At 38.7% G+C, this 12,391-nt stretch overlaps 1 protein-coding gene across 1 annotated transcript in view; it reads left to right on the top strand.

Annotated features, from left to right (window-relative positions):
• The window catches only part of DNM3 (dynamin 3), a 192,520-nt gene that overhangs the window by 28,919 nt on the left and 151,210 nt on the right, over window positions 1–12,391 (top strand). Inside the window, exons 3-6 of the mRNA XM_080407327.1 lie at window positions 6,730–6,879; window positions 8,641–8,844; window positions 9,478–9,576; window positions 10,387–10,547. Coding sequence (XP_080263453.1) covers window positions 6,730–6,879; window positions 8,641–8,844; window positions 9,478–9,576; window positions 10,387–10,547 — 614 coding nt within the window. The remainder of the gene's footprint in view (window positions 1–6,729; window positions 6,880–8,640; window positions 8,845–9,477; window positions 9,577–10,386; window positions 10,548–12,391) is intronic.

Genomic DNA, 12,391 nt, shown 5'->3' with positions numbered 1-12,391 from the left:
TTTTTGAACAGCAGTGACGACAAAAAATGTACTTAGGTTTTGGGTGAATCCTTTGTTGTAGGTCTTCTGAGTGTTAAAAATGCATTGCCTGCTGTATACATCCCATTGTATTATTTACGTGTTAAAGTATCCTGGCTCTAGGAGGATTATCTTCCTCATTTTGAGAACTCTTTTTGGAGGGGAACTGGCGATTTTCTTCATGGTCTTGGTTGTTACTTTACTAAAGAAATGGCAGATTAACATTTTGAAAGTCATTGAGGTGGACATTTTTAGATTAATGAGTCGTATGTACAATACCCACATTTGTTTCAGTTCTGTTAATTAGAACATTAAGCGGAGAGTAAATCATCATAAGGTTTAAAAGACAATTCTGATACTATTTTTTTTCCCTGAAGTCTTACAGATGCTTTCTTCTATTGAAGTTGCTGAGCTTTAATGCAAGTGTCTTTTGTTGTGAGACTGCTCCTTAGGCATACCCATCTTTTATTGCCATCTGGTGGCAAAAACAGTCCTCTAAGAGAAAACTGAAAAATTTATAAAAGAATTATTTCAGCTAACACAAATGATCTTAGAGACTTCATCATCAGGAAGGCGTTTGGCGGCCTTCAGGGACGAAAGGTAGAAAGGTGCCACAGTGCCAGTAGTAGAGGACAGACTGGGCACTTTGCAGGGAGGAAGGGAGGACAGTGGCTGCCATTTTCTGCATCCCATTCTGTGGCAGCTGCTTATTCAGATGACGAGCAGGGATGCTGTAGAGACCAGTAAAAATGTGGATGTGCGTACCGTAAAAGCTAAAAAGTGACATTACCACAGGGAGAAGGTGGTAGTGACTGGTGACTCCTTCCTGAGACAGTGGAAGACTCATCGCCCTAACAGGACTGATACGCTGCTGGTCTCAAACCTGAATTTAAGCTGTTAGTGTAGGGCTGCAGAGGCTGCAAATCCTCCTTGCTGCTGCTGTCTGCCTGTGTGTACTAGTAACAGTACCTGGAGTACTGCTGAGGTCTGGCAGCGTGGGTCTGAGGGCTCAGGCAGTTCTCCGATCAGCACCCTCAAACCAGGTATGGGCTTCAGGTCGTGTTAGGACAAGTGAATTGTAGCCACGAATATTTGTTTTTACAAATGGTTTTGCCTGGAAGGTTTTGTTTCGTTGTTCTGAGGCTGATGCTCAGTGACATCAGGGAAGATGGAGTTCCCTCACTGAAAGACCGGAAGGCTCTATATTTGCCCATCTTCAAAAAGATAATAAAGAAAAGCAACAGAAGAATCAGTCAAAGTTCACTTCTAGGAAAAAAAAATTGTAATTAGTTATTAACTAATAATCTGAAAGGTACTTGAGATGAATAGCAGCCAACACAATTAAGTGAAAAAAACCCACCAAGCTTACTTTTTTATTACAGGGTAGCAGGTTTGTAAATAAAGGGTAGGTGTCTTAGCTTGGATACAGTAAGGGTTTTTCAACTGTCTTGCATGTTTGGGGTTTTTTTATATATAGTAAACAATCTCAGGAAACATGGTCTGGAAAGGACTCTTATAATATGCTGTTATAGTTGTTTACAGTGTGGAAGTGACATCCCTCCAGGTCATGTTCAGTTTTTTGTATTACTGACAGGATGACAGAACAGTGTGTTTATTAAGTTTATATTTGGCAAATACAAATGAGACTATGAAATATACTGGTGGGCAGAACTGGAATCCAAATTGCTTGCAAAGGAAGAGAAATGCTGCAAAAGCAGGAAGAAGTTCAGCTGGGATGAGAGCTGTTCCTGTACTGAAAGGCTAGTATTTGATTAGATAGCTAGTTTTCAGAAGAGGACCTGGTGCTCACAGTGGATCTCTTAATAGAACACAACTCACTGATGTCATGCTGTTGTAAAATACAGAAGTAAATATTGTACAAGATACAGCAACAGATGTGCAGTCCTAAAATTAGTTCTTCCACTCTTTTCAGTCTTAGGAAGATCTTGATGAGAGGTCTGCCTCTGTAGCTTTTAAGAAAAATGCCTGGAGGATAGCTGTGTGAGTGATTGGAAGTTTAGAAAGCATCATCTATAGAAGGTGGTTGAAAGAATGAAGATAGATTTCTTCTACAAACAAAAATTTTCAAAGATGTGAAAGACTATTGCATCAAAAAGAATACTTTTCCTCCCTTGGTTTGAGTGTCTACCCTTGTAATTAACCATTTCATTGGTCCTGAAGAGCATGAGCTGGTATTTTATGCTGCTTACTTTCATCAGATCTATCATATTTTCAATTTTTCTAATCTTCTGCTACGATATTCTTGTCATCCTCTGCATTGACAGGGTATTCTGTGTTTTCCCCTCAAAAAATACCAGGGTATTTCTGTTCTTGTAGCCTTGCTGCTTGAAGGTTAGAATCACAGAATTGTTTGGGTTGGAAGGGACCTCAGAGATCCCCTAGTTCCAGCCCCCTGCCACAGGCAGGGACACCTTCCACTAGACCAGGTTGCTCAAAGCCTCATTCAACCTGGCCTTGAGCACTTCCAGGCATGGGGCATCCACAGCTGCTCAGGGTGACCTGTGACAGTGTCTCACCACCCTCACAGTAAAGAATTTCTTCCCAATATCTAATGTAGATCCACCCTCTTTCAGTTTAAAGCCTCTCCCCCTTGTCCTGTTGCTACATGCCCCTGTAAAATGTCCCTCTCCAGCTTTCCTGTCAGCCTCTTTAGGTAGTGGAAGTCTTCTATACGATCTCCCCAGAGCCTTCTCTTCCCCAGGCTGAACCACCCCAACTCTCTCAGTCTTCACAGGAGAGGTGCTCCAGCCCCCTCAACATCTTCATGGCCCTCCATGTCCTCCTTATGTTGGAGGCCCCAGAGCTGGGCACAGTGCTCCAGGTGGGGGCTCAGGAGAGCAGAGTAGAGGGAGAGAATCACCTGCCTTGACCTGCTGGCCACGCACCATCGCCTGCTGGTGATGCAGGCCAGGACACAGTTGATTTTCTGGGCTGTGAGTGCATGTTGCCGGGTCATGTTAAGCTTCTCATCAACCAACACCTTCAAGACTTTCTCCTCAGGGCTGCTCTCAACCCATTCTCTGCCCAGCCTGTATTTGTGCTTGGGATTCCCTGACCCACGTGCAGGACCTTGTTCTTGGCCTTGTTGAACTTCATGAGGTTCGCATGGACCCACCTCTCAAACCCATCAAGGCTTAACGTGTTAACAGTGGAATGCCTGACTTTTGAATATTTTATCTTCAGCATGTTAGCAAAGCTAGAGCATTGAAAAACCTCTTTTTAGTGAAGAATGATTGGATGATTTGCTAAGGTCTAAATAGATTTATTTAACTGCCTTCACTTCCATCATCAAAGAAAAGGTGATGTGCTTTAGCTCATGATGTTTATTTGCATGATTTTAAATCACTCTTTTGGAAAGCATTCTGAGGCTTTGTGGCATGATTCATTGAAGCTCATAACACTGTTGTTGCTTGAGTGACATCTCCCTAAGGGACTGGCAGATAGAAGATTGAGTAATAGAAGGTATTCTTCCCTCCTTTGCTATCTATGTTTAATAAAATGTTTGCTATAGGCCTGCAATTTAATGAACTACCCTTTTGGAAAACTCCAAGCTGGAGACTTAACTCTTCTGAGTATGCTAGACTGGATGTCACCACAGACTTGGACCGACTTGAAATCAGGTGGGGCAGAGATCTGACTTCAGGTCTCTCATCTTGGTAAATTCCCAACCTCTAGTAAGAGGTTATTCTTTATAGGGTAAAACCTTTGGGCTTTGTCAGACTTCGAAAGGTGTTGGGTTCAGCCTGATGTGGATCAAGGATGTTTTCCAAAAAAAATCTCTCCTGTATTTCTAAGGGATGTTCCATGTCTCGTCACATGGTGTACCTAACTCAGCTCTCTTTAGCTTGGAGACAAATTTATGAAAAATCTCAAGTGTGTAAGTAATTTTAAAGGTTTGAAAACAACAATGTCTGTTTATTGCTAATAACCATGTAACATTGTCTTAGACTAAATCACAAAACCATAGGGACAAATAACTCACAGGAAAAATGAGGAGCATTTTCCAAAATGGTATCCCATAACACTTGTTTGTGTGATTTGTCTAATATAATCACAATTGAAGAGATAAAGAATCACTTAGGACATTTGTGGTTGGATGCACTGAAGAGAATTATGCTATTAGGAAAAAAAAAAAAGAGATCTTTTTCATTCTGTGTTATCCAAGGTGCTTTGAATGAGTCTGGGCAAAAAAAATAAGGTGTTCTATATGCAAAGGTAATATTTTAGTTTTTCATCTAATTGTTCTTTCTCTTAACATAACTTCAATTTTATACAGCAAATATATATCTGAAAACATGACATTAGGCAGGATCACTTTTTCTTGTCTGGCTTCATGTCCATTCCTACAAAAGCATAGAAAAAGTGTTTTCCTAGTATTCTTTTGTGTATGAAAGCTGAAAACTGAAGATTGCATTAAAACTTGTGCTTATGCAGTCTGGCTAAAGGCATCATTGCCAAGAACAGGCTACGGGCTGAAAGGAGCCAAACAAAGTGCTGCTTGTTCAATTGAATTTTTATTCTGTAGGCTGTGTGTGGCACCACAGGTTATGACCCGTTGTAAAGTCTATTCCTTCAGAACTAGTGGGACCACAGATGTCACGGAGAGGAATGAGCTACTGATAAATGTTAACACAGCTAAAAAGTAGTGAACATCTTCATTTGAATTACCCTGAAGCCATTTCAGATTTGGACTCTTTCTGTTACTGAGTGTTAAGTGAAACAAAGAGAAAAGCTTCCTTGACTATCAGCTGAGTTAGTCAACTGGTTACAACTAGGCACCAAGTATTAACTATTGAATTTTGAAATATTTTTCTGAGAAAATTTGATGAACCACTGAAGAAAAAAAAAAAAAGTAACTAAGAAGAATACATTTTATTTTATGCCAGGAGCAGTGCATGAAGATCTGGGACAAAATAAGAACTACTTATCAGCTCTTTTTTTTTTTTTCAGTAGGTAGCTATTTTCCAAATCTAAGATGACAAATTTTACAGATGTGAATTCTCAATTGTGCTAGAGCAACTGACATATTTCATTTTTGTGCACCATTTTAACTTTTACTTTGAAATATTTTAATATTCCTTGGTGTCTTGTTTTTGGTTTTTTTTTTTTCAATGAACAGTTGACAATGGAACATACAAAAACCCCATTTGTTGTCATTTTGCTGCTAGAGCTTAGAAGGCATATGAGATACTCTGGCATTTTTAAGTTGTCAAAAGTGAGATGGTGGGTTTTTGTTAGCTGCTCTCTTATGTTTGAAATAAGAGATGTATTATTTTTGTCTTAGCAAGGGTGGGTTTCCCTGTCCCTTGCACTTTGAATCTGCAGGGATTATGGTGTTGTAGCATAGAAAGGCTGGTATTTGTTGTTTTCCCCTCCTCGCTCTCCTTTTTTGGCTCTTAGTTTGCTTTAAGTATTGTCATGGTTTCATGTGTAGTTTTGACTATTTATTTATTTAAACAGCTCTGTCAACAATAGTCATAGAGTGACTTTTGGGAAACATACTTTAGTACTGATACATAAGGCCCATCTGTATTCTTGGATCAGGTCTCCTGAGCTGCTTTTCTTTCTTTGAGTACCAAGCAAGCTCGTTGCCCTGGTGTTTGAAAGCTTTTTACCAATAAATGTTTTCTAGGGAAGAAACATCTAAATGGAACTTTGAGATTAGGCCTTGATCACAGGATGAAATAAACTGGAATGTACACAACTCTGTTCAGCCTTTCTCTGGTCTTACTGCTGAGACTCTGTGCAGACAGGGGGTGAGCTGTCATTGCCATTTATGTCATTTTGGATTACAGCCTTGCTATGTGAGAGAAACATTTCTGTTCTGTTTTGAAGGAAGAAACTATCTGGAGGTGTGCTTTTGGTTATGCACCTCTAGGGCAGGAAATCCAGAAGGTTACAATTAGTATCAGTATTTGGATTCAAGAGTTGAAACAGCAGCCTAGTGTCAAGTTCCGGTCTAACAAATTAGACTGTATCTATCCCTGATTCCTGGTTTATGCCCCTTTAAGGTAAGAGGGCAAGTTGTACGATATTGAAGACTTAGGAAGTAATTGTGTTCTCCAACTTCAGCAAAATCACAACTATATCTATGGAAGGTTTTACAAACTTCTTAAGCATGGTTCAGATTTAGACTCCAAGAAGATTTTAGGAAATGAGTTGTGTTAAAAACATTACAGTGTTTTTAAGTGATCTTATTTTCATTACGAACTTGTAAAAATGCACATAACTTTGTTAAAATAATGTGTAACACGGGCTATTCGTTTTTGAAAACAATTGCTAATAATTTTTCATGATACTTGAATTAATTTTCTTCAATTCAGTGATGTATTACAGGCAAATGTAATCAGATGAGAAATCAGAGTCTGATTCACAATCTGTTCCTTATTCTACTAATGTGAACGGTATCTATTTGAATCTTTCAGGTTGTTCCAGAAGATGACATGCTAAAGATAAAAGCCAACTGTTGACATCCAGTCAACTTGACTTCTTAACTAACCCTTTCGTATTGTAGGCTGGTTTTCATCTGTGCAGTCATATCTATAGCATATGCTCATATATAATGCTTTCCTGATATCCCTGATGACATGCTTTTGTGCACACACATCTGAAGAATACTGGGGGCTTGAAAGTGGGTGTCCACGCCTATAAGCCTGTGAAATACAGAGTTGCTATTGATATTTTTCACAGAGTATGCTGAATTTCTACACTGCAAAGGGAGGAAATTTACTGATTTTGATGAAGTTCGTCAGGAAATTGAAGTAGAAACAGATAGAGTAACAGGAGTGAACAAAGGCATTTCTTCAGTTCCTATTAATTTAAGAATATATTCTCCACATGGTAGGTAAAATCATTCTACTTTATATTTCTGTCACGTAATGTATTCTGTAGCTGTCTGTCTAGCTATCTCCTTTTGTCTGTGCTGTCATTGCTGGATCAGAAGTCTTCTGGGATGAAAAAACTTCTGAGACTGAGTTGAACCAAAAGTAGATAAGTATCTGGAAGAGTCCTCAACTTCTCCTGTGTTAGGAAACTCTGTGGTGGAGGGCTGTTACCAGTAGAGCTGGGAAGAGTGCAGCCTCTGTCCCATTTAATATTCTCTTGATTTAAAAATACTCATTCTGCATCACGATGAAACCAATCTCTCCCCCAATATGTATACCATTAGATAGTAGCTCAGTAGTAAAGACAAATAATAGATGGGAGACTTAGTGGCAAAATTTCCTTTTGCCACCCTCCAGATGAATTCCCCGATTAAGTGATCTAAAAAGTCATTATGTCTCCCTGCCCTATTGGATATTTATTGTTCGCTGTTGCTAAAAGTATATTTAGACAATAATGGTGTTTGAAGCTGCTTTCTGTTGTAGACCCCCAGTATAGATCAAAGTGAGTTCCTCTGGTTGCCATCTGCCCAATTTAATCAAGGCAGGCTAGAGAAAATATTTGGTATTGAATCTGTCTTGGATAGGGGAGAGAAGTGGTATGTTTGGCTGAAACACTTTATTTTTCTAACCACTTCATCTGATGTCTTCATTGTGAATCAAAGGACAGAAAGATTAAAATAAGAGGAGAGGTAATTAAAGAGATGCTGAACCTCCCTTTGATATACCATGAGCAGCCTTGGCTTTAAACATATGCCCCTGAGCCCTTCTCTGCTATGCAGATGTGACATAGCCAACTGGAGAGGAGCTGAACTAAATGCCCTGCCTCAAAGCTTTTTTGTTGAACTTGCTGACTCCTGGAGACAGTGAAAATTTCCTATTTAATGCTTTTACTTTGTTTGAGTAGGATCAGTCTTTTAGTCAGCAATTTTTGTCTGTATTAGCCAGATCCCAAATATATTTGTGGTGCTTCCTTTCTAGGAATCTCATTTTTCTCATGTGTCTAAAGGATACCCTGTTACCCCACTGCTGGTTTAACGAGCTAGGATGCTTCTAGTTGGCGTTGTGGCCTGTACTGGGGAAATCATGCTAGAGCAAAATAGGTTTTCTTAATGGATAAACTTTTTCACGCTTCTTACTTTTCTTAAGAAGTCATAGAGTGAAAAAGAACCAAACCCAAAAAACCAAAACAGCAACGTACTGCAAAACCCCTTAACAACAATTTTCCTAATTAAGTTAGGCTAGCTATTGATTTTTTTTTTTTAATTTCTTAAGTAGAGACACTGTTGAAAGCATGGTCAGAGAACTTTATTTTAAAAAATAAAATAATAATTAAAGTGCCTGTTTTGGGTTGATTTGAAAGATGCAATGGAAATGGTCTGTTGTCTGTACTCCTGTTAATAGAAAAAGCTTGGAAAGCCATGTTCATTTTTATAAGAGCCTTCAAGGATATTCAGTGTAAGTATCATTCTTCTATGCCAGTTATAATGTTCAAAACATTAAATAGCACTAATAAATCCAGAGATGAAAGACCAACAGGGAAAGCATACTTTTCAGATTGTCAGGCATTTTGTTTGAACCATTGATAATATTTATGTACCTATGAAGGTAATTATGTGGGGGTTTATGTGACTAAAATTGGTCTATAGCCATAGATGTGTAGATCTCTTTAGGTGTCTTGCATGCTAACCAGTTTCATGATCCTGTGTTTTCTATATAGTGTTAAGCCTAACCCTTATTGATTTGCCGGGAATCACTAAAGTGCCAGTAGGGGATCAGCCTCCAGATATTGAACAACAGATCAGAGACATGATAATGCAGTTCATCTCTCGAGAAAACTGTCTGATACTGGCCGTGACTCCAGCTAACACTGATCTGGCCAATTCTGATGCCCTGAAGTTAGCTAAGGAAGTGGACCCTCAAGGTAAGCATGATTGAACGTAACCACATTTTGTTCTCAAGTGTAATAACAGAATTGGAAGTAATAGACCAACTCTTGTGTGAAATATAATTCATAATATAGGTCTGTGTATACACTTTCTTGTATAGGCTTCGACACCAGAGTAACTGTTTGTTAGCTCAGTATCATTCAGGTAATGAAGCTGTAAATGTATTTTTAAAATTTTGTTACTGTCTCTTAGAAGCAAGTGGGGCAATGCCTATCTAGAAATTTTTGTAGGACTGTTGTGATTTAACTCCAGCTGGCAACTAAGTACCGCACAGCTGCTCGCTCTATCCCAGCTGAAACCAGGACAAGTACCTAGCAAAATGGACTGTGCTGCTCATGGGATTTCTGGAAACATGCATCATAAATTTGACATGGTCAGATCCTAGGAATGCTGAGCCTTGTTAAAGAGATTTGAGGAACACATTTCAGCACAGGCAATGATTACCCCTTCTTTTGCAGACATACCAAAACTTGTAGTTGTAGCTGGTACTGTGTGATGGAAGCTTTGAGAATGTCACATATCTGTTGTATAATTGTAATATGCAGTTGTTCTTCCTGAATATACATGATTTTTCACTGTCTTTTTCCTCCTGCTTCCACCCTGGTCAGGCCTTAGGACCATTGGTGTGATCACAAAATTGGATCTGATGGATGAAGGAACAGATGCAAGAGAAATTCTAGAAAACAAACTACTCCCTCTTCGTAGAGGTAAGAATGTTCAATTGCCTACATTATTTGCAATCCAGAAGGTGTTTTGAGATAAGGGTGGTGTTTGGGAGTCCTGAAGGTGAATCAAAGGTTATGCTGGACTTGATGAATTCCTTGCTTTCATCGTTATCTATTCAGCAAACATAAAAGGTGGCTGTGCTAAAAATATACTGCAAGTAAAATTATTTTTTCTTTGGACTTGGAAAATACACCGCATATTCCAGAGGAAGCAAGAAATGTCAGCCAGTTTTCTCTTTTGTACCAGGTTTCTTTCTCTTGTAACAAAATAATCTTTTTTTCTTTGCATATGACCAAAGCAAGTACCAGAGCTTTGGTGGTCCTACTGTAAACCAAGTTTTGACCCCTTCTAGAAATTTTCCATGTAGTTGATCTGGCAGCTGCTACCACGGTTGCTCATACTGTTAACAATATCAAGAATTTTGATTCTAGTTATAACATTGATGAGACCACCATCTCTTCCCATGGAGTATGTTGGTCCAGCAAATGAGAAGAAATTTTCCTATATTTTGCTAATATCGTACCATTTATCTTTGTGTGTGTGTGGTTTGATTTTGTTTGTTTATTTTTGAAGTGGTTTCTTTGGGGTACACCAAAGTTTTGGATGCATTTGAACTGGTGATTTAAAAGGAAGCATATTTGATATACATAAACAGGATGAACTGCTAATGTCATTAGACTACTTGTAAACAATATCTGAAATGCCTAAATTGGAAAGTTTTGTTTGAACTGAGTTCAGTAGTTCAGGCAATAGCTGTATTGACTTACCTGTTGGTTTTGTGTTGTTTTTAGGTTATATTGGTGTTGTAAACAGAAGCCAGAAAGACATTGATGGAAAGAAGGACATAAAGGCAGCTCTTCTAGCAGAAAGGAAATTCTTTCTTTCCCACCCAGCTTATAGGCACATGGCAGATCGGATGGGAACACCATATCTCCAGAAAGTTCTAAACCAGGTAAAACATGAAGCCTTTGTGGTGAAAGGCAGCTTTTATAACGGTAGGAATAGGACCAATATAAAATATTTATTAACATGAATGTTGGTCAGTGAACCTCACTTATTCTTTTCTGCTTTTAACCTTTTTAATTTTCCCAATGTAATAAACAAAACTGTATATTACATGTAGCATATGAAAACTTACTGTCAGATATAGTTTCTGACTTTTACTGAAAATTCTGCGCTCCCCTGTTCTCTTGACTGTTGGATATGAACGTAAAAAATAAGATTTGTCTCCAGTCCTGGAAGTATACCATCCTGTTCCTTAATTATCACATTTCTTCTAGTTTAACAGGATATTTAGAATTCAAATTTGAAAACTGGGGGGGAAGACATTTTAAAAAGTCATGTATCCAGAGTGTTCTCTGTGTGTCTGTACTTTAACCTCAAAATCTACACTTTATTGTAGTTTTTGATAGAAAGTGTACTGTATTCTAATGATATAAATGACAAATACAGTAATCGGAACACTTCATTCACACTACCTTTATTTTTGACCAGACCCTTGGCTTATTTCTATGAGTCCATGCCAAACCATGTCAGATCACAGCTTCCTTCAGCAGGAAGTAGAGGTCTATTTCCCAGTTACCTGGAGGAGAAACCCATATCCAACTGTCCTAATGAAGCCACTGCCTACAGCAGACTTGGAGGAGTATATAATTCCCTTCACCGTTTTGTATCTTTGGGTATTACTCTTTTCATAGTGCCATCCCTTAGCTTGAACAGCATGTGACCCTAATGATGATGCATCAGCAAGTTTGAAGACGACAAGATCAAGTCATGCCTACCTCTCTAAAATTGCTAGTGATGCCATAATTTTTTTTTTTTTTGTTACAAACTTTGTCAGCTGACCAGTGTTCTTGGCATTCCTACAAGTCAAACTCGATAGCGTTCTTTTCAGTTCACTGTCAAATTGCAGCCTTTGGTCTGGAGTAGACAAAGACCAGGTCAGCCTGGCCTTGTCCATTTTGAACAGCAGCTGGAAACAGCAGAAAAATTATGCATTAAAGTAGGAAACTGAGTGGCTGGCCTGTTTGATTTTTTGCCACAGTGACTTAGCAGCTGTAACTTGACAGCGGGGTTATGGCATGCTCTGGACTTGCTCAAAAAGAATGCTGATGCCATTTATTTGTGCCTCAGAACCAAAGCCTTCAACAGGATGCAAGAACTCACTTGTATCCTGCAATTTTGTCTGTTCAGGACGTTTTGCCTCTTTTTGTATCTTGAAAGTTCAATCCACATGTCTTAGTTTTGAGACTGAAGCATTAGAGACGTATACCTTTAGACAGTCCTTTCTGTCCTGACTTGCATCACTTTGTGCTATTAACTTTTTTGGTGAGCTTTTTTGTAAATTTACCTATTTCAGTATGAACTGTTGGTCTTCTGTTGCTATTACGATGTGTAGGGTATTATATATGGGAAGATCTATTTAAGTTTCGTCCCTAAAAATAGGGACCTATAAGTGTTTGTGGTTTCAGGTAATATTTTAATTTCTCTGCATCCACAAGGTGGTGCTCCAGGGAAATGCCAGCTTTTGAATTTGTGCCTGTCGGTCTGCTGAATAACTTTTTATTTTGACTTTACGTATTTTGGTATATAATGTTCTTAATTCATAGCTTGTCTGATTGGGGTTGGGAAGAGGGTTTGCATTATAGTGCAAGAAGTCCACTTTGGTTTTAATCAAGGAATGGGTACAAGGCATGAGAAATTTATGGCAGAGGTAAGACATTGATAGTGCTGTCCAAACACATTGCAACATATATATGCAAAAGTGAGGTAAACCTTTTTTCTACTCTCCTTCAA

This window comes from Falco punctatus, assembly GCF_963210335.1.
Source record: "Falco punctatus genome assembly, chromosome: 11".
NCBI lineage: Eukaryota > Metazoa > Chordata > Aves > Falconiformes > Falconidae > Falco > Falco punctatus.
Note: the sequence above shows the minus strand (reverse complement) of the source record. Positions and strands in the feature narration are given on the sequence as shown.